The sequence below is a fragment of the Tyto alba genome, unplaced genomic scaffold, assembly GCF_018691265.1.
Source record: "Tyto alba isolate M040663 unplaced genomic scaffold, T.alba_DEE_v4.0 Super-Scaffold_1, whole genome shotgun sequence".
NCBI classification, from domain to species: domain Eukaryota; kingdom Metazoa; phylum Chordata; class Aves; order Strigiformes; family Tytonidae; genus Tyto; species Tyto alba.
The window spans coordinates 3522061-3549808 of record NW_024881261.1 but is presented as its reverse complement, the minus strand read 5'-3'; the positions used below and the strand labels follow the sequence as shown (position 1 = coordinate 3549808).

The 27748-nt window shown below is 40.3% G+C and overlaps 1 protein-coding gene across 4 annotated transcripts in view; it reads right to left on the bottom strand.

Annotated features, from left to right (window-relative positions):
* The window catches only part of CUNH10orf90 (chromosome unknown C10orf90 homolog), a 103676-nt gene that overhangs the window by 46463 nt on the left and 29465 nt on the right, over positions 1-27748 (bottom strand). For 2 of the 4 annotated variants that reach the window (XM_032992145.2, XM_032992151.2), the window contains exon 2: positions 20779-21532. The exons of 1 other annotated variant lie outside the window; for it this stretch is intronic. In XM_032992145.2, the coding sequence (XP_032848036.2) occupies positions 20779-21082 (304 nt within the window). In that variant the 5' untranslated portion in view covers positions 21083-21532. Of the gene's footprint in view, positions 1-20778; positions 21533-24429; positions 24635-27748 lie in introns of all 4 variants that reach the window. One more of the 4 variants, XM_032992138.2, reaches the window with a different exon arrangement.

Genomic DNA, 27748 nt, shown 5'->3' with positions numbered 1-27748 from the left:
ACCTGCAGGACATTACTGAGCATTTTCAAACTCAACAAGGAGTATGCTAAGAGCTCACAGCCCTGTGCTGGCGACACCGATGCTCAGGTGGGACGTGACCAGGTCTGTCTGAAGCCAAGATCAGTGAACTTTGCATTGGGAGTGGGGGAGATTCATCCCTGTGCAGAGAACCAAGGCAAGCCTGGATGCTTTGACAAAGTTCAGATGGAATTTTTTTTTAGGAAATTGTCAGCTGGAAATTTAGTTGAGACATAAAACTCTACAGCCTATCTACATTGCTATGGCCCTCGTGCAAGCTGTATGTTGAGGTCTCCACTCTCCATTTTGGGCTGGCTCCCAGCTGAACTCTCTCATGATGCAACATGACTCTCCCTCTCTCACACTCTCTAACCCAAGCTAAAGCACAAAAAAATAAAAAATTCCTTGGCAACAGTCAGCATTTTATGGAGTAGGTTGTAATTATTAACCCAACTTGCTTGCAATGGACTTGCACATGCACCGTGCCAGTGGATTACTCACTGCCAGCCATATTAACTGACTTAGTTAATATGTGCATTGGCAAAACACAACTAACTCTACCTGACTTTTGAATCCCTGTGAAAATACAACTCCCATCCTTTTTCACCCCACACCCGTACTCCTGGGGTAACCTCAGGTAACTAACACATTACTGTGGGTACACTCTTCTCTGCCATTCTATTGCTGGTCCCACATTTTCCCATTCTAGGATGGTGTTCTGGCTAAATTCTCAGCCGCAAAACCTCTGCAGGTAGCTGTGAAAGGCCAGTGAAGTACTTAGTTTCCACCAACTGTGCAGTCCCTCCTTCCAGAAATAGCAATTTATCTTCCCTTCTGAGTAGCATGTACCCTCCCTCCCCCTTACTGACATTACAACATCTTTTTATCTGAGATTTCTTGGACTGATAGGCTCAGGTACATGTCTTTATTGGATTACTTGAAGTTGCTTTGGTTAACTTTGAATGCTTTTTAGAACAGGATAAGGTTTTCACTCTTTTGCTGTTTTCTTTTTTGGTTTGTAATGGTCAATTTTTGCATTCACCCAAAAAAGTTGCCTTGTTGACTTTTATGTCCAAAGGTGAAATGGGGAAGAGTTTGGCCTTTGCTGGGACACATATAAGTGTGTGCTGAGAGCACTCCAACAGCTGTCCCACCATGAGGAGGCAAACACATTCACAAGTCAATAACTTTTCATTTTAAACCATGGACATCTATTCTCCTCTTGGAGCTTAGAGATCCTGCATTTTGGTTCCCATGATACATACATGTAATCTGATTAGTCAGAATGATAAACAGACGTGTATGCACTGGTACTGGATCTACAGAGTACTGCATTATTCAAGAGAGTTAAGACTAAAAGGCCAATTTTTAGAACAGAAATATTTACTGTAGATTAAAATCCTGCCAACTGAAGCCAACTTTAGAGGATTAGCACAAGATTCATGTGCTGCTTTAGTCACTCAAAAGACTAAGCTCAAATAATGGTAAGAAAGAAAGAGTAAATTCAGGGTTACTTTTTTGTACATTGCTTAATAGATCCTGGTAATCATAATCCTATAGCACATACTGATGTTACGCACAGACATGCACTGCAGGGATACCTGCAACGACAGCCACAACAGCATGCTTAATCTTACACTCATTTCCGTTAAAGGGTTTGGCCTCCTTAAACAGATCAAAAAACAGACTTTCAAGATAGTCCCCTTTTAAAAAGAAGAAAAAAATTAAAATTAAAATACTCTCATAAGTAACTATATTATTTGGATGTTTGATGGGACAGAAGTCATTTATGATGTAAAAAAAAAAGGAAACAAAATTTCAGCAAGTCATTCATGTTACTCTAAATAAAAAGGCAGAAGTGCTTCTAACACCCTAGACTGAAAGCATTATTTTGGAAGATGCGCCTAGTCTATGTCATACCTATTTAGGACCATATTACTACACTACAAGTATTACTGCATTAGTTAGAGTAATATTGGGATTAACACCTTGGCCAGAATGTTAATGCTAATAGGTATGTAAATGCAGATTTATATACTTCATTCAACATTTAAGGAAAGTTTATTAATCCACAATTAGGTGGTGAGTTGTTGACTTTTTTCTTTAAATTTAAATAAAGTACCGAAACTGAGCACAAAACGTTTCTGTACCTTGGGCTAGTGTTTCTGGCTGTGGTAGCCATAGTGATAACACTAGGATTTTCCCAGGATTTTCAAGGTTGAGGGTTTGGGGTTTTGTCGTTGTTTTGGTTTTTGGTGGTCTTTTTGTTTGGCTGGTTTTGTTTTTTTTTTTTTTCCCCCCAGACAGCACTGTCAATTTAGTTCCCTGTTGCTTTTAAAAAATAATAGCTAAATCAATAAGGTACTATTGACTTCCCTGACACCAGCCAAGTGAAAGTTTCACCATCTCCAAAATTTATTCTTCCAACCCCCTTGCTTTTCTACCAAAGCTTCGAGTTAGCAGTTACTCTTTGGCAGAGCTGGATTAAGAACTGGAACACATTAATCCCAAATTATTATAACTTCACATTCAGATTCCTGGAATAAACTCCTCCTTTAGGGATCCAACCCCCAAGTCAGCTCCATCAGGTTGGGTCAAAACTAATAGGGAAAGAAGCAGGGAAGAAAGCCTATATGGTATGAAGTAGTGCTGTAATAAAATAAAATATCTCCTTGAATGAGGAGTTTCCAATACCTTCGCCTCCAGCAAGTTATGATAACAGCCGCTGCTTTGTATGAAGAAATAAACAGCTTTATGTTACTGACCTCTATCACGTATAGCCATGAAATCAGAGTGCAATTGTAGTTATGTGCTGCTTTTTAGATATTCATTTCTCTTCCCTGGTGCTTAAAAGGGCTGACTGAAGGCAACTCATACTAGATTAGGCTTCCAACACCTTCATGCATTATAGACTTCCAAATACATTTTTTTTTCGCCGCTCTCAGAAGGTGAAAGTGTTGAGTCATTTCTTTTAGATATCTGATGGAGGTTGTTGCTCATAAAAAGAAAAAGCCGGCGGTTCAAGGCAGGGCTAAGTGAAACACCGCCAGCCGGCTGCGGCCCCGGGGAGCAGCGCCTGAGTCTCCCCGGGTCTCCGGCTCCTGGCTCCTCCGCTTCGCTCCGCTCACCCTTTCCTGGCCTAAAACAGCCAGGCACTAGCAGCTTATCCGAGATCATAACATGGATTAACAAGGGCTCATCGGATGGAACCGCGTGCCAGAAATAATTATGGTTTAAAATGCAAGAGCCTGGCAGGAAGGGATTGTCATTTGTGAAGCCAGTCCATTTAATGGAGAAATAACCCGCATATTACAGTAGAGGATAATTTGGCAGTTACAGTTTCAGTGGCTCAGAGACATAAAATACAGTCTCATCAATGTGTAAGATTAGAAGTAATTAGCCCCTATATGGTAAAGTCATCAGTTAGAAACTGGGCTCCATCTGGGGACTTTTTGTAATGATGCCTCAGGGACAAGTAAGATGGGACCTTTGACTTACATGATTTGGAAGGGACTGAGACCTAATTAAATCTTCAAAGATGCAGTAACTGCAGTAAAAGGGATTTTAAAATATGAAACATATTCCCTTTCTCTAAATAAACTAGGTGTATTACACTCCGGAACAGTAAGAGAATTACTCAAAAGACAGTGAGCAAACAGCTGCTGTGCTGCTGCCAAGTAAAAGATGATACAGGATTATACAGAACTGAAGAACATTTAATAGGAAGTGAAGAATATTTAATAGTTATTTTTTTAAGCATAAGGTTTTATTTAATTGTGGTAAAAACCAAACACACAAACCCCATCGTAAATCCAAGAGAGTACGGGTTTTTTTAAATCTGTTTCTCCAAATGCATGTTACAATAAACACTGATTGCCTTAAATAAATAAAAGATAATTCTCTTGCAGAAATAATATACAATTTACTTTTTCACTCATCACAAAAAAACAGACTTGTAACTTTTCAGAGAGGGATACACAGAGATATTATATTTTTGCTACTGAGTTCCATAAAGCACTTACCATCTTCCATTTTCTTTAAAAGGCTTGGCACTTTGTACTGGAGAAATGAAAAATTTTAAGTTAGCTTCTTAGCAATGATTGCCTCATTTACGTGATCTATCTTCTCCCAAGGGGGAAAAAAAAAAAAAAAAATCACTCTATGATATTAACATTTCTCTACCATAACTCAATAATCTGCATTATTTTGTCAATGCAGAGCTGGATCATTAAAGCCTGGAAGCTAAATGGAAAAGTATTTTAAGGCCATGAACTAAGAGTGGATTAACGGAAATATACTGATCTCAAAGAAAAAAGAGTACCAAGCTGACATATATAAGTTTACAAGCTTCATCATGCTGCTTAAAAAAGACTAATTAAAACAGCATCAAACTCATATGTAGGCAGGTCAATTCTGAAAGAAGATACCATCTAGCCAAAAACTTCAGGTTTGTTTTTTTTTTTTTTTTCTACATTTGTAAAAAAGTCTCAGAAACAATTTGACCCTTGCATATATGATGGTGGAGGGGCTATATTTTTAGTTAATTTATTTTATAAAAGAATAATCTTCAGCCATTCCTGAGAAAATTCAGTGCTTTAATCTACCATAAAATGTCTGTGAAATTATACACTATTTGGAATTGCCTGTAGAACTGTAAACTCAATAATCCTTATTTCAGCTAGACTTGGTGAAAGGCTATCAAATCAAGCCTCCAGCTACAAATACATTATCCTGTAGAACACACCCACAGTCAACTGTAGAACAACTAAACACATGTTACTAGCATGATGACCAAGACCATTCACTGAACAAAAAGAGCCCCATACAAACAAACCACCGACAATAAAGAAGTCATGGTGGCATCTCACTGGGGGTGTATAGAGCTATTGTAAATCAAACACTGCCATTGCACTGCACAGTTGGGTCTACCCTGTCTGGTCTGATCCATGTGCCATTTCTGTGGATATCCATAATGCAGTTCCACCAGCAGCTATATCGAAGGAGTACAGTGGGCTCTTTCTTTACGAGGAAAGAAAATGTAACCAGCTACTCTGTTTTTAGTAGAAGATCATGACAAGCTTGATAGCTAGTCAATCATCATGAGAAAAATCAACAAAAATCTAAATGCTCAAGTATTTCAAGCCTTCAAGTGACCTTTCAAGAGGATTTCAGCTTGAAAATACAATATGAGGAAATGCTATGGATTTTGGAGTTCATCTTATATGCAAAGCTTTTGCTAAATGTCTCTTAGAGTTTGCTAGAAATGTAAAATAAACAGCAGTGGGGAACAAAGCTAGGGAAAAAATGAATTAAGGAAAAGGTGGGCTAGTGTCCAGTGGGTGACGTAAGTCAAGCAACATATATAACTATTTGTTTTTGATTATGCCTGTTGGAAATACCACTCAGCTTTCAGAAGAAGAGCAATCTCTCCTCACACAGTTAGATGAACTGGGAAAGAGAGGGGATAAAAAAAAGATAAATCCTCACAGAAAAAATAGTCCCATCTTAATAAAGCAGTCCCCGTGCAGGAAAATGCAATGTAGAGAAGGGCAGAGGAGAGCTTTACTGGGAAAACTCTGGGGACTAAAGGGGAGGCCTGCAAAGAAAGCCTGGCTCCTTCTACACCAGAATAGAACAGCACAGTTAATGCTTTTAAAGCTGAGAGAGTTTTTTTGGTTGCTTTTTTTTTCCCAACTAAAAGCTGAAGAAAAGTTGGTTATAAAAGCCTCTGTATCTTTCGACAGAGTGGAAAGGGAGAGTCTCAGGTTGAAAAAAAAATAATTGTGAAGAACAGTCAAGACAAGGAAGACCACATTTATAGATGGAGCATAAAAATAGCAACCAAAGCAATACCAACTGTGTGAGTTCAAATAAGAATACATAGCATAGAAGTGCTGAGTAATCCAGAATGCCTGCTTATTTTTAAAAAAGGGATATTGATATCACAGGCATCTCAGAAATATGCTGGGATCCAGATAAATCAGTGGATGGTATGAGAAAAAAAACAGTGTAAGTTATATAGAAATGACAGAAGACCAGGCTAACAAAGAGGCAGAGCCAAGAACCAAGGAAAATATACAGTAAACTAGGTAAATAAACAAAATACACACAGCAGTACCTCAAAATCTCCTTAAACTCAATTTCCATCCTAAATCAGCAAGAGTATACTAAGAAACAATATTTCCCCAGAATGATCCAGAAAAGGGACCATCACTGCAAAATACTGACACTAAATAAATTGAGACTTGTCAGCAAAAGTCAAAAAAGAAGCAGTATGGCAGAGATCTACAAAAATCACCACCAGCTTTCATAAGATGCATAAGAAGAGATATGGGGAGACATAAAACTACTGAGTAGATACACACACGTCAGAAGATATTTTTTCTGCACAGCATGTAATTAAATTGTGAACCTAAATGACCAGAATCAAGATAATGATGTAACTGGATCCTTGCTCTGACCCTGTGTTGCTATTATGTTCCTGTCACAGGGCTTCTATAAAAGGCACTGTGGTCATACTTTAGAAATATTTAGGAAAATAAGACCTTAAGAAATACTGCAAAGTTGGGTTTGTTTAGGTGGGTTTGGGGTGTTTTGTTGTTATTGTTTTGGTGGTTTGGGGTGCGATTTTGTTTGCTAGGGGCTTGGTTTGGGTTTTTTTAGACACCAGATTTTTTTGCCGATATTCAAAGCCATAATCATGGTAAACTCCTATACACAGCTCAAGAGTATTCTGAAAGTATTCATGAATGTCAGCAACAGCAGTGTTTTCCTGTGAGATGACACATCTAGGAGATTAACCCACCTTTCACATAAAGACAATCTGCAAGAAAATTCTACCCTTTCCAAGGAGCAAATTGTTCAAATAACTCCATTATGCAATTATTTTAGTATGTATAAATTGCAAAAACCACAACAAAGGAAGTTCATAGCTGCTGTTCTCTTTGATGTATATTTACAGAGGAATTCAATAAATTAACCAAACAGAAACAAGTTTAGAGGTTCCACTTCAAACTTATTTGTGCCAAAACAACATGCACTGGGCTGAAGAAGAATTCTCTGTTCCAAAATAAAAGCTAAGCTGTTTATTGAAATACAAAGCAGCACATTCAAGGCTTTTGCCCATCCCATATTATGGGAGGATACTCTAGAGAGCAAGGTCATAAGTTTCATAGTCTGTATCGCTGTTAGGAAGCAATGACAGATTTATTGTAAGGATTTGTCAGCAACAGCAGTGAGGTCACCATGCCCCAATACACCGAAAATGTTCATCTACCTGTAACCCTATTAGATTTGCAAGCTAAATATTTCCTTACCCAACCTCTAGGCTTGAGAAAACACGTATTTACCTTATAAAGCTGTAATTCTGCATCAACATTCAGCTAATTGGAGGTTTACTGTCATTAATTTAGATAATATACATTCATCTTACAAAAATAACTTCTAGCAGCTTCTTTAATTTAACCTTTCTTTTAGCCTTCTTTTTTTACTGTCACACAGTTAGCAATTCAGTGCTCACAAATGACCTCCTGTGCCCCAATCATGCCATAACAATCAATGCTAGAAAATTCATAAACCAGATTAAATTCTACAGCTTTGTTCTGATGAATTAGTGGAATTTGTTCCCTTTAGCTTCTCAGAGTTAATCTTTGATTTTTAGCTAAGTGCACTGCATTGGAAAGAGTAAACTAGGGACACATAGTATTTTTGTTATTTACGTGGGTGTAAGGGAAATAGAGCCACAGCATCCATTGCAGTAAAGCTGACTTTTAAAGATTTTTGCTGTTTATCTTTGTTATCTCACCACTTAAAGCAATATATGAGGAGGAACTTCCCATTACACAGTTTTTTTCGGTATAAAATTTGGCATTATTACATTGTACTATACTGATTATACTTTCCTACCTCATGTCACACCATGCCAGAATGTGGCAGAGCTGAGGATCATTTTCCCAGAAAGCTTTAAAGGTGGCAAATGATCCCAACGTAAAAAATTAACTCCATCACTGCAAATCACATAACATGTTTTGTTCAACGTAAGATTATTATTCACCGTTTAAATTAAGGATTGCAAGGGAAATTCATTCTGAGCTTTTTCCATTTCCCTCATACTCACAATTTGGCTAATGAACCAAGAAACCAATTAGTGAAACATCTCAATTTATAGCAGGTTGAGGTAATCTTTAGCCAGGGCACAGTTAAAACTCCTGCACTGTGAAAAGATGACTTTTCATCTTCAGAAACAGCACTGTGGAGTTAATGAGCCCTCTTAATACAAAGCATCAATGATGGCACTATTTGCCCAAAGACAGAGACTTCAGCTTTCCCCAGCAGCACTCACCAGAAACCAGCAGAATCTGGGTGAAATATCTACCCAAATAGAGCATTTTCTTTCTGTTGATGTTCTGTGGATCTTGGGGTATTTGGGCACAGGGATGTGCAGTCCATGGTGGCACGCAACAGAGGTTGCATGGCTATGAGGAGCTACAGCTTTTGGAGAAGCTTAATTTTTATGTAGCAGTTGTCCTCTTGCATGTACAGTCCCTTCTTACCACCATGCCTCCCTTCTGCATCCAAGGCTTTGTGCTGAAGACTTCCTCCCAGTTTGCAGCCCTACTCACCGGGTAGGGCTGCTCAGGCTGCTCTGAGCCCAGGCTTTGCGCATGGCTGAGTAGAGGGACTATTATAGAGGCCATTTTCCACCTTCAATACTGAGCCAGGGGTGTCCTCTGAGGTGCCCTGGTCCACTGAACCAGTGGGAAAAGTTTCATGCTTTAGACGCAAGGAAATCAAGAGGTTTGAGGATTCAAAAGAGAGAAGGCAGAGGGGACAGTGCTCATACCAGCTGATGGGCTCACGGGGAGGCATAGCTCAACTCCCACCTTCTTCCCAGATCCACAGTTCAAACGCACTCCTTCATTCCAGGTGTCCCAGCTAGTTTCTCTAGTTATAAGTAAATGGCTCATTAAAGGGCTAAAGAAACAGAAGATGGACTCTAGACCTGAGACTCTTAAGTGTATTTTCCCAGTTCCCAGAGCAAATTCATTAGCCAGTCTGAAGGGTGGGTCAGGTGAAACAACAGAGGGTTAATGGGATAAAAGAAAGCACAAAGGAATAGGGGAGGCAATCCACTGCTCAGAGGAATTCTTTGCTCCATGGACTGCTCATGCATTTTGCACTACAAAAAGTACTTTAATGAAGTACATTAAAAAATAAGAACCAAGAACTGCAGCCCAGGCATTCCCTTCTGCTGCTGTAAAACCAACATAGGTGGCACTAATTTCTGTGACACAGAATACACCCTTGTTTGCTAAACCACATTTCTTGCATGAGGTTTCCATCCTTCTACTACCTGTTTCTTACCATTATGTTATCACCCATGGTTAAACTGATTAAAGATATATGTTGTGTATCAGAGGGGCACGCGTGCACGAGTGCAAGACATGCATCAACTGCTTCTTCCTCTATTAAACCACACCAAATCCTTACACGCCTACCTAGGACCCCAAAATAATTCCCATCTCCCAATTATCCTACCAATTCTCACATACCTTAATCCTCATTATCACCCTTGACATCCAGAAATCAAATCCAATTCCACCTTCTCACGCATCAGCCTGAATGCCTTGCAGCTAATTGGGGAAAATGTCTCAGAGAGGGAGCTCACCTGAGCTGGAAGAGGGGTAGAGTAGTCATAAGGGTACGGCAAGGACCTCTACCAGATGTGGATATCTTTTTTTGAACTACTGCCCGCATGGAGGTGTTTATCTTATGTATCTCAGTTAAGTACTTATTCAAAGGCATTTGGATCAACCCATGCAATGTTCTAGTAGCACTACGGTGTGCACTTCACAGTTCAGGAATCCCAGGTTTAGAGGAATTTCGTTTCAACAGGAGAGCACTTCCAGGGATGATCCTGTGCTGATACTCTTTCTTGCAATCAGCTTGTGCAACCCCAGTTGGAAAAGGAGAGAAGCAAGTGAAGGAAAGCACTTATGCTGGAAGTGGAGCCTGCCTGACACGTTCACACTTAGTGAGGCCCAGAATTGGACACAATTCAGAAGTTGTATATAGACAGACTCAGATTGCTACAAACATGAAGTGCAAGAAAGAATTTAAACTACTCAAATGTTGTTGAGCTGCAATCAACTAATCACTTAAGAAAAAGACCAAGAGTCACGAACAGCTTAATGTAAACATCTTTGCAGGATGCAAGAATAGGCAAAAATTAAAACAAGTATTAAGTTGCATAAGGAACAGAATATGCTATAGAAAATACAGTAGCACTAAACATCATCTAGTGGTATGCTAAAGTACTGTGCCTACTACTGCTTCTCATCTGTAAAATTTTAAGGGGACCCAAGTTGTTTAGGTACATCTGTTATTTTTAGCCTTTATGTACTAGGTGCTCTTACAGTGAGAATTTGGGAATAGGCAATAAATGTGGGAGGCTTTTTTAAAAATATTTAGTGCATCAATAACCACAACTTTGCTGAAAAAATATTTAATTCAAATTCAACCAAGAGTTCCTCTGAGGCTTGGGCTCAATTTGATGCTAGGTGGTAGAAGTCAGCCACTTCCTTTTCCCTTAGAATAGTGGAGAAAAAAAAAAAAAAAAAAAAAGCAGAATGAACTTGACTTTATTTACAGCAATGGTAATATTATGAGAAGCATGAGACTTGGTAATTGAGTCAGGAGTAGAAGGGGAAGTCTCCTGTGACAGCCTGTAATTGTCAGAGCTCCAGTTAAATTCAGCAGACACGAATTCAAGCAATATTTCGAATGCCTGGATAGTACCTGTATCAAACCTGGCCTCTGGACCTCTAGAGATTTGCTTCTCACTGCATTTTGGTTCTTCCATTTTAATACAGCACATATTAACCAGAAAACTGTATGGGTAATCCTCCACTTCATGCTAAAAATATTTCATATATAAGTGCATAAAAAATTCCATCCCCTAGCAACTGCAAGATTCCTGCTTGAAAAGGTGATGGGAAAGACGGGGCTCCAGGAATGTTAGAGTCAAGCAAGGATGCTGTGGGTGTGAAATTGTTGGCAATTATGTCTGATCACTGGCTGCACATGTTTTTGCTGAATGCGTTCCGATTTACTGTAGAAATTGGCCTGAAGTATTACCAATTTCTGTGAGCCCTAGTTAAAATAAACTGTGTTCATGATACATGTACTGCAGTGAGACTCTCAAGTCCAGGGAGAGCTCTGCACAAGCGGGAAGCGTCAGACACCAGAACAACAACAAATTAAAGAAACGAATCGTCTCAGGAAATATTATTGCTGGTTTCTGAAAACAAGCTAAAATGCAGTTGCTACCTGAGGAGCACAAAGGGGAAAAGAAACAACATTAAAAGTAATAAAGCAGAATTTGGACGTAAGAGGCAGAGCAGCTCACTGAAGACCCAGACAGTAAATGAGCATAGGTGATTTAGACCAAGTCATCACCCAGTAACCTTCCATGCCCATCTATCGTCTGGAAGTCCCAGCACATGAGGAAACACCCCTTGCTCGCTCTTTCCTTAACTGTTTCTCACAGACCTGGAACAAGACTTCATTTAGCAGCCTGTAAAATGCAGACATTAGCACAAGTTTCCTTGCAGCTCGCTGAGCTATTCCTCAGGTTTCTCCCTCCTGGCTCTTTCTGATCTTTTTTGCTCCCCGAGCTGGACGAGCTCCTGGAAGGAGCCACCGAAACAACTCTTCAACTCTGCACAAGCCTACCGAGCCCCCATTCAGCCCTTTTTTTTTTTTCCTGGGGCACTTCCCGAAGCATTCCCTGCGCAGTCCCATTTGTTCAGGGAGAGGTTTGCAGACAACACCACAATTTGGGAGTCACGGCTTTGCCTCAGCCAGGCACTGCAGGAGCTGTGGTCCTGCTCTGTTGCAACCCTTGCACCCTATGCCAGCTTCGGGGGGGTAAAACCAGAAGAGGCTATGCAAAAGGGGGCCCTTCTCACAGCCCCGAGCAAGGAAAAAAAAAAAAAAAAAAAAAAACAACCTGGTTTTATGAAAGAGGGCTCAAAGACCCATTTACAAACCCTTTTATCTTTCCACCTGCAAGAGAAAAGAGACCTGCAGTGAGCGGTGTTTGGCTCGCACTCTCACATCTTCCTCCCACGTACAATAACCAAGTCAGCCCACATTTCCCACAGGAGAGAAGTACATGAAAGCAATTGCTAATAGCTCAGCTGCTGGCGGGAGGCTCTGCGCGCTGCGGAGGGAGGTTTCGGCTTTGGGCAGCCCGGCAGCGTAGAAATTGCCATCAACCACACAAAGAGGAGTCGAGAGACCAATGCAGATTGCTGGCCAGCAAACCCGGTCTCCTGTCGCCACGGAGGATGCAAAAAGAAGATCAAACCTTATTTAATGATCTCATGTTGCCACTGTGAGTGTGGGTATCAAGGAGACGATATAAGCACGGCTCCCTGGGCCACGGCTGAATTTTCCTCTTAAGGCAAGGCTTCAGCCCTTTGGGTGAGGAAGAGGTCTTTTTCCCAAACATAAAAGTACTTATCCTTTGAGCACGGAAGCGTCTTTCTGCTGCCTTCCTCATAATCTTTAGATTAATTTGCTGTTCTAAAATGTTTGTAGGTGATACGATGACGGTTTTCTTTAAAAGAGAAATTGCTGATTTGTATTCTGAAATCTCTGCTACAAGTTTTGGGGGGTCTTCAGGATCAACGTACTAAATTTCTGTTTCTCAGACTGTACTACCTGCCTTTTTTAGTCATCCTGATATGAGGCATTTCTCCATCAAGGTGATTTTCTCTCCTGCTCACCGTATCTTTGGCAGAAAAAGCATTTTAGCTAACTAATTAAATATAAAGGCATTGTACATCAAATATCAGTAATAATATAAGGCAGTAACATTATGTCTACCAGGAAAACAAGTTGCAATATACATTGCATCTGTAATATACCACTGTGATAACGCTTTGATGCAGCCGTGCTTTAAAATCTTTCCTTGGCAGAGTGACTAGCAAGCACCAGGATCAGGCAAGTAGTTTTCGGATAAGAGGATACTGTAATGATGAAGACAAAGATCCTCCTCCGTGCACCTTCTCAAAAATGATGCAAACCCTTGACTGCCTATGGGGAAGTCCGTGGAGCTGCTTTGCTCCTAGGTCCAGCTTTTACCAGGTTTTTTACCAGCACTCAGCTCAAATGTGCCCATGTGCTCTCCTTCCCTGGGTTTCTCCTCCCAGCCACATCTCCAGTGCTTGTTCGAGGCTGTGTCCTCAGATTTCTGGCTCTACAGAGTATTATCACCTCTCCTCTCCTGCATTCTACATCAACTAGTATAATGTAAAGAAAAACTCTGCTCACACGTGCCTTATATGAGTATGTTTTGGGTAGGGCACACTTACATGTACCTCAGAAACTGCTATTTTTTCTCTGTTTTGCAGTTTTGAGCATTTAAAAATATTTTTTAAATGAACATTTAAACTTCTATGCTGATACTAGTATATCCCAGCATTTCAAGACCTAACCTAACCTAAAAAAGCTTATGTTTTCGTATATGCTTTTATTTTTTTTTCCCTCCCAAAGGATTCCAGCATCTTTCACAAGCTGCAGTCTTAGAATGATTAAAATTAAGCCCTTTCTGGAGCAGTCACTAGAAGGCATATTGATAACTTGCCTTCACTACCCATTTCAGTGGAGCAAAAGACAGAAACCTTAGCTAAGCAAAACAGCTAAATGTCAACTGATAGAGGAAATGTGTGGGATGCTCAAAATGCAGTACATGTAGCCACAGTTTCTTCTAAAGTGCAGAGAAGTAAATAAAGATTTTTTTATGAACAAGTTTACGTTGTTCCAAAAATTGTACTTTTTTGGAGCATGCTAGATCTAATACCTTGTTCATCAAGTTATGATCTTCATCAGACGCATGATACCTAGTTTTTGATGACCCACTCATCTTCTACCACCAATGTCCATAAGTCACCAAAAATGGTCATGAAAAGAAGTAAAAAATATTAAGTACCTATAAACAGAGATGGGCTCCTAGAAATTGCCAGTAGCCGTGGCCACATTCACTTGAGCACTGGAGGATGCAAGCATAAGGCTCACATTCATCTCCATTCATATTTTTAGTTGAAGCTTAAAGAACAGTAAAACAAACTAAGCTGTAAGAGAAAATATGTATTAGCATTTAGATTAACAGCTATTATCTCCATTTACCATCACCAGACAACAGTGAAATACATGATGATGGTTTAAGATTTTTTTCAGAAATGTTAAGGGCTCCCTGAATTCAAAGGGCTGGGAAACACTGGCCTGTAAGATAAATGGCACTGGCCCTGACATGTGCTGCATATCCTCAATACATCTGGACTCTAGCTGGAATTAAAATTCATATTGCAGTAGCAATTAAAAGACAGAACTAGGTCATGAGCTGTTGTGCAAGGCAATATGCAGGCAAAGAAAAAAAGAAAAAAAACCCAAAGCAAGCAGCATTTGCCCTAAAAATTACAGCGTTGAGAAATTCAGAAATATGAGGTAGCAAAAAGAGGAGGATACAATAGGAAAATGACAGTTTGGGTGAGTTAGCTATGCACTCACCTTTCCACCAAGCAAAGGCTGTTACCACTCGGCAGTTCTCAGTTTGCAATAAGACAACTTAATTTTAAGGAGAGGACAGGGAACGGCTGGACGGGCGATGTCCAGCACCCACCAAGCGCCCAACGCTGGCTGCTGTGCTTGGCCCCGTACCCACGGGCTGCTGCTGCAGGTGGGATATGTTTCTTTACACCTACATACAGCATTGTTTGCAAGAGTCAGTTCTGTGGCTGGAAGATTTTTATAAAAGAAACCATAGCAACCCTCCTAAATCTATGTCCATTCTGGTACGCAGCTTTTTCTTTTCTCCCCTTAAGTTCTGCATCTCCATCCACCTATTTTATTCTATATGGAAAGGATTGTATGAGAGATATATTCACAATGCACTCTATGGTATATCATACTCGCTGTGACAATGCACGCTGTATTATCCACATTCAGTTCTAGATGCAGAGAGTAAGAATGAAATCACATGGCTTGAATTCCTTTTTTAAAATTGTGCTGAGAAATTTTGTGCTGTTACCTGCAGGTGAGCACAGAACCTCACTGCAGACTGCTTTTCTGGTTTTGCAAGACTGCACAATATTATTAATGAAGGTGAGCACCCACCTTCACTTTAATGGGTGTCTCATTTTCACTCAGTCACGTGAGCAAAAAGATGGTTGAATGAAATTTTAGGGAAGTGAGAGCCAGACATATACTTGTTGATTAAACCGTGTTTTCAGTCTAATTTAGCCTAAAGGTGATCTGTTAACAAAAACTGACTACACAGGAAAAAAGTATCCTCCTTTTTTAAGACTTTGCAAGGGAACTCGCCAGTTAAAATCTGATATTATTAAAAGAAAAAATAAAAATATTTTAAATGCATTTCCAAAATAGCCCACACTATGCACAAGAGCTATGGTTTGATTTATGAGTACAATTGTCTGACAGCTGTGAACGTATTTGTTTCATCTACGTGGCCAAAATGCTGGATGTGAGGAGAGCTGCACCAGCGCTGTGCTGGGGACAAGGAGAGGAGAGCGGGCTCCTCCTCAGCATCCAAAAAGCAGCATTTTTGGTTTCAGAAGTGGCAGTAGGCAAAGGCAGAAGAGTCACAGGGAGTACCTATCCATGTGCGGCCATGGGCTCTGCCTTGCCCTCAGTTCCCCATGGGGACAGCCAAGCCAAGCCATGGAAGACATCTCCCCAGCTTGCCCAGTTGTGTAGTCAACCTGCCAACGTTATTTTACATGTATGCAGCTCTAAGAGACACTAGAAATCCAGATCAGTAGAAGTATAAAACACAATGAATGACATCCAAATAGATGGATTAGAAACACAATCCCAGAGGTGCTCCACACCACCTATAAGGACTGCAGCTAGCGTTGTCTTCTGCTGCTAAAAACACTTTTTTTTTTTTTTCCATATGTTTATCCTGGGCTATACTACAGATACAAGGAAAATTCTATCCTCTTGACTCAAATCTTCATCTTCCAAAAGATGGCCAAAATAACTGGCAACAGCTAATTTTGTCACTGTCTATTGTATGTTTGTTCTGCACCACTACATCCTCTGTTCCTTATAAAGCCTCCACTGGTAGCCTTTCATCATCAGGAAAGGTTTATATAAAAGCAACAAAGATATATTTTCAGTTGTTTGTGATACTTCCCTATGCAGGATCCTAATTATTAATTGTCACACACCATCAACAATTCAGGATACAACACTCAGTGAGAGGCTGTGCATACTTTCCAGAGAATGGAGGAAAAATTGTGCATATTTAAAATAGATAGTGATCATCATTGTATGCCTGAGAGTAGTTTACTCTGAATTTTCCCAGCTGGTCCTGGTGGACTGTCAGGCATGTGACTGCTGTGTTACACCATCACACAACCGTGATTAATGCAGGTTGCACATCACTGATGGAAATCTGAGACAGGTTTGTGCCTGGGACCACACACATAGGTTTGAGTGTGACTGTCCTCTGCTCCCCTCTCCCTCTCTGGAAGGACAGAAAGACAGAAATATCACATGAAACAAGAGCAATGTTGAAGCATGCCCAGGGGAGATTTGAGCTTGGGGTTGGGGCTGGACCACAAAGAGAGTAAGGACTGCTGCTCCTCCAGGCCTGGCTGCTCTCAGACACAGAATGGGATTTACAGCAAGGGGACACGTGGAGAACAAGTGAAAACCTTTATTTTGAGAAGTTCATATGCACTGCAGTTTTACCTGTGCTATTGTACTTTGTACGTATAGTCATACCAGCTCAGCTTTTCCACTTAGAAGCCACTAGGCAGCTACTAATAAGCTTATAATTAAGGTAGTTAAGTTGGTTCAGTCTTTTGTTAAGGTTAAAGACCAAGCTGAGTCATCCACAGTGTCTTGTGGTTCCCTTCTGCTGGAGACCGTTCCCTGGTCACGCACATGGCACTGCTGTCCCCAAGGTCCTACACACACCAAATGTGGCAAGTCCCATCACAGGGACATGCTGGACCATGGGACACATCTCCAGCTCCAGGCTCTGCCCCATAGCCAGTGACCACACCGTGCTACCTTAGCTGAAGTTTGCTGCACGGCTCTGACCTGGGGGACCAGTAAAGTAAGTGGCTGACTTTCGGCTGGTGTTGGCTTCGCCAAGGCCACGCTACCTGCGTGGGCTCCACGCTGGCTTTTCCAGTCTTTCTTCTTTCTCTGCCACAGACTCCCAGACAGCTGCAAAACAACAGCCAGAAAATTCCCCCTACCTGTACTTTAAAACTCGCCTTTTATTTTGTGCATTACTAGGGCTTAGACCTGGAGGCTGGTATTGTTTCAAATACCTTAGCCCAGCACAACTATCATTTAGACCAGCTTTGCAATGGAATTCCTGAGTAGGAAACCTCAGCGCGCTTCCACGTTGATGCAGCAAAGTCCATCAACCGTAGCAAAGCCCACAGCCAGGCAGAACAGCCACAATGCACTGCCTTTGTGTCACCAACCCCAAAGAGTGACAAAATACATCTCACACAAAGGAGGGAGTGCTGTCAAACCACAAAGAACCTGCTCACAGCACGAACACCCTTAGCTTCGTTCTCACAGGAGCTTTTAACCTGGAGAAATAACAGAGACTACGCAACCCCCCTGCCCTCTGCCTTGGGTGGGAAGCGAGGAGAGATGTGCATCCTCTAATGAAGAGACACACGAGAATGGTGTGCCAGTGATTACAGAAAACATCTCTTGCTGTGCATCATTTGTATGCACAAATTAAAAAAAAAAAAACAACCAACCAACCAACAAACAGGCTGCTGCAAATCGCCGCACACATGACTTTTAATATAAAATGAGCTGAACCATTCTAGATTACTTTTTTTGGCTGAGCTTTAAAGGCACTTCAATAAATTTGCATGAACAGCCAACTCTAAAATTCACAAAATGTAATAAAAATTAAAGCAGGCATCTGACCTCTGTGCATTGCCAGAAGGAGATCCTTAAACAAAAATAGCTGCATGTGATTTTTTTTTTTTTTTTTTTTTTTTTTTTTGTGATTCAGCAAAGGAGAATGGATGTAGAAAAAAGTACCCTCAAAACTGCGGTTATAAAACTCAAGTTAATATGCAACCAATGTTTGTGGGCTTCTCCAAGGATCAGGAATTGACCACGTGGGCAGGGGTCAGGGGATAGAAAGGAACTTACCTGGAGAGATTTAATCCTCCTACTGGGACCCTGTATGGATTAAGCAAAAAGAAATCCTGTCGCCAAGGGTCCCTTTAGTGTCTGTCCTCGTAGCAGCTTCCAGTCTGTCCTTCCAGCCTCTTGCCCTAGTCATTTTATTCCCTCCAGCAATCTACTGTCCGTAAGAGCCCCATAGGCTCAGCGTTAAACTGCTTCTATGTGATATCCCTGTGTAACAATATAGTATACATCATTGGCAACTACAAAACAGCAAAATCTTTGCCATGTAATGAAGCTGATTAAAGAACAATCAGTTCATTCTCAATATGACCAACAAAAAGCCAACAGGTACTTAATACCAACTTCACTTAAGTGTGAGTTTTGCATACCATCTGGAACCATCATCCACTGCATTTTTACTTAATTTTTGTTTTGGCCTCTTCAGAGTACACACAAAAGAATATTTTGACAGCGAAAGCATCTAAACACAGCAAAAACTGCAGTGGTTATAGGGTAACAGTGATATCCACACTACCACTGCTGGCATCCAGCACAAACACAGGTTGATGGCTTGCAGAGCACCAGGAACAGTTCATGACTATTTATACTTCTCAACCCCATTGTATCAAAAGCTTTTAAGTAATTAGTTTTCCCTCATTAGGAGATGAACTGCCTGGGGAAGGGCACACAGGTGCTCCCAAGGCCCGTCCTGGATTACAGGGCAGGTCTTGGAGTGGAAAGCTCAGAAGTGCCAGGGGAGGCTGATGAGGAGGGCAACACAACCACAACAGTTACACAAATGTGTTATTCCCAAGGCAGAACTGCAGGTGTTATTTTGGCAAAATCAGAGACCACAACAGCAATCAACATATTCACAGGACGTTACTGCAAACCCCATGTATTTAAATCAGAAAGATGAACTGTATTTATCAACATCACTTTTATGGAGACTCAGATATCAGTTATGAGACATCAGGTGTCAGAGTGATTTTTTGCTAAAGTTGCATCCTATCCTAAAAGGAGCAAAGTTTATATACCTCGTACCAAAAAGTAATCTGCAAACACAGTCAACAGGGTGAGTAGTGCTATTCCACTGCAAGCACATTTCTAATAAAATATGTGGGATATGTACCTTCTTACTGACACATCTAATACATTATTCCATTTTTCTCTTTTATACTTTTAGAAGCAAAATAGACATTTGGTAAAGTCTAATTTAGTATTATCACTAATGCATTCAAACACATCACTAAAAACTCTGCTGTTAAAATTACATTACAGAAAAAAACAGGTAAACCAGACACTGTTATCTCCTTGAAAAATATGGGCCTTATGCTTCAGCACCTACTGATGTGAGCCTATTGAAACCAACAGGATTACTTACGTGAATAAGGATTACTCCCATGATTAAGGAGTGCAGGATTACATCCTTTGTTTGCATATCTCCCGTTATTTACATACCCCTATTTTCACCTCTTCTTTTTTTCTTAAAACATAGGGCATTTAATTACTGTTAGCACCAGATATCATTATGCTGTACTTTTATCCCTTCAAAATTTGGCTGTCTTTTGGGTGTCAAATAAAATGCTTTTATGATCAAAACAAAGAAAATAAAGTAGAAGCAGCAGAATCTGGACTATGTAATTAAAACCAGACAAATAAAAAGAGGGAGAGCTTGTTATCCAGAATCAAAACTTATTCATGATTCATTTCATATTCACACTCCTATCCAGGGCCTCTGTTCTTGGGAGCTGATTATTTATATAAATTTTTCAACCGTGCCAAGTAGTGAGTTACCTGAGAGTTCTCAGGCAATGCCGATAGTACTACTACTGGAAAATAACAAAAATCAGACAAACAAATTCAACAGCTATTATAGGTAGGTATACTGATAACGAATAAGGAAGCAAAGCATTTTGATGCCTTTCACCTAATAAAGAAGAGGTAAGTCTAGCCTTAGTTCATCACTGCCATATGCTTTACATAAAAATGATATCTCCTTCCTATCCTTAGAAAAATTGGGTAAGTTACCAATGCTTTTCAACTATTTGATGATACAACAGAATAGTTAATGCATGGTAAGAATGTTATGCAGGTCTCAGTTTCTGTTCCCAACCCAGTCAGAAGTGTGTTTAGCTGAATAAAGAGCAACACATATTGCCCTTACAAGAGGGAACCAACATTTTGTATGAAAAATAACGCACGCTCATTCAGATTCTCCAGTTTGTCGCTGAATTACATTAGTCCCAGTTTTGGTTGCAAGAAATCAGACTCGGATCATAAATATGGTTTGTTTGAGTAGTGTGCTACAGGGATTTGAAAGTTTAAGAAGGCTTGATTGTAACTTTAACATCAGTTCCACAGATACCGTTTACATATTTTCTAGAGTTAAAAATAAAGATATTGCACACCTTTTTAGGCTTTTTAAAGTCATTTTTAAAGCAAAAGGAGTGCAGGCTCTTTTTAGAAAGACTGGTAAAACACTGCACAAAACTACTGTAAAGCGAAAAGAGCTTACAGGGGATTCAGAGAACGTCAAAAGTCGCACAAACTTACCAAAGCAACCCGTTTTCTCCCAGGCAGAGCAGTTTATGGTCAGGTACATTTGAGTGACGAACGACTGTGCTTCCCGGGTCCATTTTGCATAAGGCTTAACCTGGAAATCCAGCCGGCTGTGTCGGGCGCAGCGGAGGCGCGGAGCTTTCCCCTCTCCAGATGGCATTTCGGGGCTCCCGGGGGATGCGCGGCGGCCCGAGCGCGGCCGGGACGGCTGCCACTTGTTGCGGTGGTGACAGGGGAAGCCAGGATCTGCCTGCTCAGGCATGAATAATTCATTCCCTCCACCTCCCCGCATTAGCATGCTGCTCAGGCAACTCCGATGAAGCAATTCATTTTGTCCTTTGTCTTCAGGAAAAACTTGCTGGATTAACGAGGGCTATCTGTGATGATAAAACCTGGGCCTGCTGATTTATTTAGTCTGATTGGTTAGAATTTGTGTCCCTAAATGCAGGTTTTATGACCAGAATATGAATTCAGCTGTGCATCCCCAACCTCGGGCAGGCGCAGGTTGTTCGGCTACAGCAACGATATCTAGCTACAGCACATGAATGTTTCATTTTCTTGACTTAAATATTGAAGCTGGGCTCTTTGTTTCTGAGTGCTTCTTGAGCAAAGTTAAGAGGAAATCTTCAAGTACACTGCTCGCACGTGGCTTTGCTCATATTCCTGTAATGACCTCTTGGACTGCTAAATAGCTAACACCTGGCTTCCAAAATGTTTGTGTTCTGAGTACAAGATATGGGAAAAAAACCTGCAATGAAAACCAGCAGATTTATAATTTTCTTTTAAAAAAAAATAGTCATACATTGCAGTGTTATTTTTAAAAGGACGTTTTGAAGGTGACATTTTTCAATGTGACATTGTAATTTGTATTTAAAGTTTTTAAAATAATTAACGGTAGCATCATTATTTTCCTCAATGTTTACCATCTAGAAATCTACAGTAACTGAAAATAATACCAGTAAAATAATCATAATTCTGATTAATTATTCACACAACTAATAATTGAACACAATGAAGGATTTTTTGATCAATTCCTTATGTAGATCTATAATGCATTATTTGGATGTATAAACACAGATTTTTATTATTTTATCTGATACTGCTAAGAAGAGCACTGGAATATTGTATTAGCTTTGCTATCTATATTTAATAGTACACTGGCAAATAAGAGTGTAGGAAATCGCTGCAGAAATTATTTGAACTTGATAAGGAAAAAGGTCTTAAAAATATGTGATTCAAGCTGGTTTGCCATCAAAAAGGATATTGGGAGTTAACTACAGTATACAAAGGGCTTTACAAGGAGCAAATACCTCAGACAGAAGCACTTCTGGGGTACATATTTCTAATGGAGTTGGTGATTACCTGCTACAAAAATCTACTGAGTACACTAGTGACCTCTGTATTTCCTGGACACCTTTCTAGAAGCTATGCTTTTGCCAAACAACAAAATATTCCTAGGCTCAGAACACGTTTAAAGACTTAAAATGCAGAGAACATAAAAAGAAATACCTTAAAATCCTTCTAGCACTGTACTTTGCTCCTGTAGTTCATTGAGGTCTACGGTACATAGCTATCAGTTGCATATAGTGATTTTGGTTAATCCTTAAATCAAAAAACGTTGCAATGATTTCAGAATTTCATCCAGAGTACCATTACATTGTAAAATGCAAGTTAAACTGATGAACATTTCATGGCAGACTTTATAATGTTTGCTGCTGAGCCTTTCTAGAACAACCCAGGTGGATGTTGTTTTCCTCCCACCATTTTCTCATTATTCCACTTAAGAAAGAAAAAACAACTTGGAGCACAAGGATATGAGATAATTTGATATTGCCTGAGAACTTATAAGTAAAGCGTCTTTCTGCCTCTGATATTTATTCTCAACTGTTATAGACTGAGAGAAACACAACTTTATTCAGTATTTGATGTAGATGAAATTGAAGGGCTTTTAAAACTTTGATCACCAGCTTAAAACTGCAACAGGGACAGAAAAGTTTGTGATAAAGTGCTAGATTTTGGCACAAACTAGAATTTGCTGTTTCTTCCAGATTGCAAGTGCGGTAGGGTTTCAAGGTGGTGATTGCAGAGATCACTGCTGAGGTCACTCCCTCCCATGGTGGACTTCTAACAGTGGCCAAAAAATATTTTTTTTCACCTGAAATAACTCTATTTCTTCACCTGGACTAAATGTTGAAAATGTCCTTTAGGATATGTGCAGCATTAAAGGAAAGGTTAGGCAGAAAGGAGAAGATAGCCAGACAGATAGTGGCCAACTCAGTCCTAGGAAACATTTCCCTGCAGGATGTACAGAGACCAAATTTGCTTTTCATTCTGTATATATAATGATATCTCTGGCTGCAGCTGTGGAAGGGGATTACACAGGTCAATATCAGCAGAACAGCTTCAGCAATGAAGTTGGCATGTCCTGCAACTTCTCCAGAGGTCTCTGGGTAGACGATGAACAGGAATGAGTGCAAGAGGTACAGAGAAGGAAAAAAGGAATAGCAGTCTATTGATGCTATGTGAGTTTTGCCTGAAGAAATGATTGACACAGTTGTAGCTCAGACTACCTATTCAGCCAATGTCACGTATGCAAGTCAGTGACAAATTATGGTTGACTGTGCTTGAAAGCTACAAAAATGTTGAGTAGCGTGAGCAGGAAGATGGGGTTCCTATCCATTGCCATCAAAATATCATCTTTTAGTACTGTTGACAGTTTAATAGCTACTTCTGTACGTTGGAGAGCATTGTGAAGTACTGCCACTATATTATTAAGCTAGGCTGGAACTTTCCGGCAAATGTAGAGGAAAAAAACACACAAATGGAGCTTCTGAAATAGTTTAAGATTAAAGGTGTGCTGCTCACAACATGAATAGTATCTCTCTAATTGCATTTTGGGAGGACTCAATAACATTTTAACCCGCAATTACATTATCATATATTTTTTCACATCAAATTCGTACAATTCCAATTTAAACATCCAGATGATGGCATTCAGTTCAAATTAAGCATTTTTAATTCCATTTATTTCCCTAGGCAGCTGAGATGAGGGGTGGATATGGGGGATCTGCACGGCCTCCTGTTGACCGGTGAGATACAGCGTGTAGTGCTCCAGTGGTGAACATCAGAGCTACCAGCCCTTTAGCAAATCTCCACGGTTCATAAAAAAAAATGCCTTTGTGCAAAGTTGCATCCATGTATATCATAACTTTAAATAATTCCTACAATATACTAAGTTGCAAACCTTTGAAATGGTTTGCATGGCCCCAATCTGTCATAGTTCAGAGAAGACATGTATAGTATCACACCGATTAAGTATATTGTGTAGCTGGGGAGGGACAGGGTGATTGTGTGACTACGGAAAAGATTTGGGATTCAGGAGACTGGAGTGTGACTGTCTATTGATACCTTTAAATTAGCTATCACTGTAGTATCTGGTTTCTGTCAAGGTATTGCAGAAAATCAGTGAGATGCATCTAGGAGGTTAGTGAATCAATTCTCTGCTCTGCCCATGGGCTGACCCTTCCCCGTGTGCTGTCTTTCAGCCTGTCACCTCAGTTATTTGTCTTTTTTGTTGTTGTTCCTTGGCTCCATCGACAGCCCACGTGTTGCCTGCCGAGAGGCCTGTCTACGGCTGCCACCTACCCGAGGTGGCATCTATCCAAGGTGGCCAAGCTGGCTTCGGGATGAGGCACCGAACGGTGGCTCTTCTGGCACGTGGAAGCAGGAGGGGCAATGCTCCAGGATGACCGAGGACAACACCATCAACCAGCCCTGGAGAGCCGTGGTAATGGGGTGGCAGACTTGCCAAAGTCGGGGTTATGCATTCTGCTGTGACATTATTCGCCATCTGTTTTTTTGAAGTACCAGAAAAACAAAGCATTACAAAAATGTCAAGCTGTGAAAAGAAAAGTCAAAAGCCAGAAAATTCAAAGTTAATGCTGATTCTTTAACTCAAGTCATTAACTCGGAGGCATGCCTGAAGTCTGGGCAGAAGCCTTAGCTGAACTCTTGCTGGTTTGTGCACCCAGCTGAGGAGTCGCGCATCCAAGGGGCCACAGATTCATGTAGGGATAGAGGAGGGCAACGGGGACTGGCTGAGTTAAGAGGCTGGATACCACTGGTATGGAGAAAAAGAGGGGCAATCAAGAGACAGATTTCCTGAGGAATTAGGGAGGGGAAGGGAGGTGAGAAAATAGATAAACTCATCCCAGAGACTGTCAGAAAAAGGAAGATTAAGGACACTGACAAATGAGAAACCCAAGAGAGAAGACATGAGCTAAAAGGTGGCTAAGGGAGGAAAGAAGTTCAGACAGGAAAGATAGGGAATAATTGTGGGGGAAAAAAAAAAAAAAAAAGCAGAGAGTGAGAGGAGAGTGTCTTGAATAGGGATCTGGTATTGATCTGGCACAAAGATGGGGACTGGTGTGAAAAGGGAAGGACGACAATGGTCTCTCAGAGAGGAAGAAATGTAATTAGGACTTTGAGAGACTGCAGAAGAAAAATCCAGAGGAAGAAAAGCTCACATTTGGTGACAGTGGACAGAAGGGTCAGGGCATATTAGATTTGTTCCTCTTTGGTAGTCAGGGTGGAACAGGATTCAAGTCTCCATTCCTCTCTCTGCCCAGGATGCTTTCCATATTGATCCTGCTAGCTGAGTCCTATCCTTAATTTCTGTTTATTATTTCAAAAATTCAAATTACACACAAGAAATAGAGACTAAAACAATCATTAAGGCTGCAAATGAAACAACCCCAAGTAAGGAAATTTTAAGAAAACTGAGGGAAGGTTTTTGCAAACCCTGTGATACATACACACACACACATATATATATATGTAGCTCTTCTGTTCAAGATCTTAGAGCATTTTGGCTCTTTGAAAATACACACAGCTGGATACTTACATTTAATTAAATAGTTTTTAAGATAATGACTACAGCAGCTTCAGCATAATTCACAATTAAAAGCAATCAAACCCAAATTTCAAAATTGCTCTTATTCAAATATCTAGCATCTGTAATAGCCTATATAGTTTTCAATGAAATGGGAGTCATAAAACTCCATTCCAGAGTTTACAGTTGTAAAATGTACAGATTTATGGGCAATAAGGAAGTATCTATGTATACTTTCTTGTGCCTTTCATTTATTAGGTTAAAGCTGAGACATCCCCAAAAAACGTCTTTAATTAGTTTAAGCACTTAATTTAACAAAACCAGCAGTTTAAACACATACAAACTACTATTCTCCTGCCACCGTGTATGTGAAAAAACTATTATTTTTGCAAGATTAATAAAGTCACAGGTGATTTTATAACAACCTAGTTAAAGCATAATTTAAACCTAAGAGCAAGCATGTTTTTGCATCAGCCCTGAGTCAAGGGAAAGAAAATATTATCTGTTAATAAATACCATAGTACTCTTTTGTTTTAATTCTTCTACGTTTGTAATATGTATAAAAACAATTTAGAAAGCAAGTTGCTTTGCTTATAAAGACATGCAATAAAAGTACTTGTGTAATTTTTCCCTTGAATAAACAAGTACATATTTTCTGTGCATTCCATGCATTAAGGAAAAACAGTGCGATGATGAGAAAATAATTGAAGTTAGAAAGTCAGGAAAAAGTACTGTTAAGTGGACTGAGGGGATAGTTTGCTGGCTCACATTTCAGATGCATTACATAAAGTGAGTAAATATTTGCATGGGGTGTAATTAACATTTTTTTTTTTTCCTATAGTAGAACATGTCATTATAAAATACTGAGCGCATTCAAATACGCTAAAATCAGTGGGAAACCAAGAGATCCAGCATTTTTCTCAATAGAGGTCAGAGCCCTTTTGGCTGCAATCCATTATTGGCTCTCTCGCAAGCCCCCTTCATCCCAGGCAGACTCGGGCGGTGGTTTTCAAGAGATGAACGTAGGCTCCGAATTCCCACTAGTGGAACCTACTGTGAGGGCCTAAATTCCCACGGCCTTTTGTAGCCATCTCAAGAGATGATAAAGTTTCTTTAACTTATCAACAGACAATACAAAAATTGGACTATGGTAGAAGAAGGGAGTGGCAGTGCAATTTTGTGAAATCACCAAGAAAATGTGGGTAACAAATGTCTCCCTGATAAACATCCACACAGCAACAGCGAGCTGAACTGTGCATTATTTGTCCTCCAGCAATTCTGTAGCAATTGTTCCCACAATGTTTTTTTGCCCTCATTATTCACCAAGTTACTCCTCTAAACTTCGCTTAGATATCCTTCTGTGAATACCATTATTTTAAGCATATAACAAGTAATTGGTAACTTCAAATACTTTTTGCAAGGACTTTAAAATCCTAAGCATTGACAAAGTATTTTACTGCAGTTAAGAGTTACTTTCTCAAAAGTCTGCTACAACACAGGTGAAATCCTGGCCCTTACAGAGGCAATAGCAGATCTGCCCACACCTTTATTGGTGTCCACATTGTACCAGAAGCCCTATTTGCCCCATCTTTTTTATTGCCATCCATTCATTACTTAGACATGAGGGATATCTTTCTGTTACAGGCCTTCACAATGCCCATCCCTATGGGCCCTCACTCTTTGTTTAATAATTCCTGAATAAATCATTCCTCACCACCGCCTCAGTTTAAGAACAGGACTTCAGAGCTGGTGGTAGAGGCGAGAGAAGTTGCAGTTGCCTCCAGCTGCAGAAGCAGGACCTTGAGATCAGCAGGGTGGGAGAGATGCACAGCCAGTGCCCCGTCTGATGCCCACCACCAGAGACCCTCATGGCCAAGGAAGACCCAGAGGAACAACTGGAGTGGGACAAGGAATAAGGGGAGGTGTCGCATATTAAATTTACTGTGAACTGTGCTAAAGGCCAACATCCTATCCAGAGATATGAGAGAGAAGCAAGAGGTTTTGTTTTCAAGTGTTCTTAAAACTTGGAGTGAAACACCTCTTCCTTTTTGTTATTAAAAAATAATGCCACCT